Here is a 2,500-nt window from a genome sequence, read left to right on the forward strand (position 1 = left end):
TGGGGACCAGTGACTTCCTTTCGGTGTTATTATAAAGAAGAATGTTTTTCACTCTATTGTTATTTCAGTCCTTCCTAACTAATAGATTTGTTGGTATAAAGAAGCCACACAAGATAGAGACGTGTCAGGCGTTAAGCAAAATCACTCCGTTTTACCCAAGAAAGTTTTAGTTCCACAGGTGATGTTATTATGATAAAGGTATGCTTTCAATATGCCTTCTTTACAACTATAGCCGAGTCTACTGGCTACTGTATCTTCAAGTCTTTTTACTCTAAGGCCGTCAGTGAAACGACCACAAAGCGCTGAAAACGTTTGGAAATTTGAATAGCAGGTTGTTTTAGCAGAGGCATGTCTTCAGTTTCTAGCAACCATCATCAAAGCTGTCACAAATTCATTAATATATATATATATATATATATATATATATATATATATATATATATATATATAAAGTTCAGCCAAAGAAATATCACTTAAGTATCATAAAAAGTTCTTATTATTATTCATTATAATCAAAGATTGTTTTCAATGTTTCTTCGGAACAAACATCAATAAAACCATCACAAATTATGAATGACGAATAAAGCGTAATACCAAAAATTAGCAAAATTACCCGAGAAAATGCAGGATCCTCCTGAGGTGGCCGATCGGATCCGCGAGGAGGCGCTCGTAGTGGACCACGTGCAAGGGGGCGGAGTTCCACAGAAGGCGGTCTGTTGCAAGCTCCTCCCACTGTGACGTCATACGCTCTACGTGACCTCGGAAAGCTGGTTGGAGGAAAGCAAAGGAGAGGTTGAAGGAGGGTGCTATTGCAATTGTCAGTGCCATGTCACTGTAATCATTATCACCATCATTATCACTGTCCTTGTCAGTAGGCACCCACCGCCGTCATTTAGCCTGATGAATCCAAAAAATGACATTGACTGTTTTCCTCGGCTTTATGTATGAAACACCTCTCTATCCTCAAAAAGGATTGAGTTTTGTGATACTCATCATCATAATCATTATTAAGGTCACTGTTATCACTCCTCTATATTCCCTCTCTCCTCTTTCCATAATTATTCCGTCTTTGTCTCTTTGCCATGAATGAAGACAAAATGGAAAATAAATAGAGAAATGCCTCACCATTATTTTGAAAATCCTGTGGCGACAACTGGGCGGTGTGTCTGCCGTCCCCCGGCCGCGAGAGAAGCTTCCAGAACGAGATGATTGCTCTGGCTTGGAAAGAGGAGAGAAGTCATAAAACAAATAAAAACAGGTGAATAGGTGTATAGGTGAATAGATATATGGTGAGAGAGAGAGAGAGAGAAAGAAAGAGAGAGAGAGAGAGATAGAGAGAAGGAGAGAGAGAGAGAGATTTTACACACGCATCTATAGGCCTATATCCAAGGGCGCCCCATCCTCCGCCCCTTCACCTGCGAGGGTCCCGCAGCAGCAGAACGGCCGGCGTGCTTGGTCCTACCGCCTCGTGGCGACCCGCGAGGTCCCGCCGCGACTTGTCGACGGAGCCGTGGCTCTTCTGCACCAGTGTCCTCTCGCTGCCCGGGTCTTCGCCCTCGCCCAGAAACCCTGGAGCGGCAAAGGGAAAAGCACAACGATATTAGGAGGCAGGCAGAGCGTCCATACCCTACTCCGTTCCTTTGCCTGCAGGCGCTGGCTATCAGGCATAGATGCTCCCTCCCCCGATGCCTCACCTGCCCTGAGGAGCTCCTCGTCGGCGAACTCGGAGGCGGTGAAGAGGCCCGAGGCGCCCTCTAGCAGGTACCTGAGCCAAGTGTTGCCCGAGCAGGGGAACGACAGTAGGAGGACCCGGGGCAGGGCGCGGCCAAACCTACGGATCAATTATTTAATAAATAAACAGGTAAGCAAAACAAAAGAGAGAATTCGGGTAGCACAGAGAGGCGTCATCCACCACTTTCCGTTTTATTTCACTTTCCTAACCATTTCGTTGTCAGTCTCCGCCAAAGTAAATTGTTCTGTCATTTCCTTATCTAAAATATTTACGGTGTAATGAACGAGCTGATTTCGAGGATGCAAGGATACCGTCGAAAAGCCTTTGGAAACAAAAATGGCCGGTTTGCACTTACTTGTTACCTCTTTTTTTCTAAACGTTTTTCTGCGCAGTCAGGGAAAGTCCGTTGTTGAGATGATGGAGAGAAAATGTTGGTTTGCGAAAGGATAGCATCAACATTAGCATAAACACTTCTGCACGGATTTTTCATGAGAAAAGAAAGGTTGGACTAACGATTCTTTTATTCTCTTAAATCCGTATCTTACTCCCGGCTCATTCATAGTACATAACAAACTCAAACACCACTTAAAATACACGCTACTATATGGCTTTATAATATTCCCGTTTGTTGCTCGGCTCAGCCACATGTCACTTAAAACACTATATACGTATATACATATCTACATTTACACTAGATACGGAAATCCGGGTCACCTCGTCTCATGGCGCGCGCAGTCCCTGTCCCCCGAGACCCCCCAGGGGCGCCAC

General features: G+C 44.7%; 1 protein-coding gene across 1 annotated transcript in view; it reads right to left on the minus strand.

The window, feature by feature from the left end:
* Positions 1 to 2,500, minus strand: part of LOC119599005 (WSC domain-containing protein 1-like) — a 7,370-nt gene that overhangs the window by 1,091 nt on the left and 3,779 nt on the right. Inside the window, exons 5-9 of the mRNA XM_037948745.1 lie at positions 2,447 to 2,500; positions 1,695 to 1,831; positions 1,416 to 1,569; positions 1,126 to 1,214; positions 614 to 767 (exon numbers count right to left, since the gene is read on the minus strand). The exon at positions 2,447 to 2,500 is cut by the window's right edge and continues 37 nt beyond it. Of these exons, the coding sequence (XP_037804673.1) occupies positions 614 to 767; positions 1,126 to 1,214; positions 1,416 to 1,569; positions 1,695 to 1,831; positions 2,447 to 2,500 (588 nt within the window). The remainder of the gene's footprint in view (positions 1 to 613; positions 768 to 1,125; positions 1,215 to 1,415; positions 1,570 to 1,694; positions 1,832 to 2,446) is intronic.

Source organism: Penaeus monodon, chromosome 42, assembly GCF_015228065.2.
Source record: "Penaeus monodon isolate SGIC_2016 chromosome 42, NSTDA_Pmon_1, whole genome shotgun sequence".
Taxonomy (NCBI): Eukaryota; Metazoa; Arthropoda; class Malacostraca; order Decapoda; family Penaeidae; genus Penaeus; species Penaeus monodon.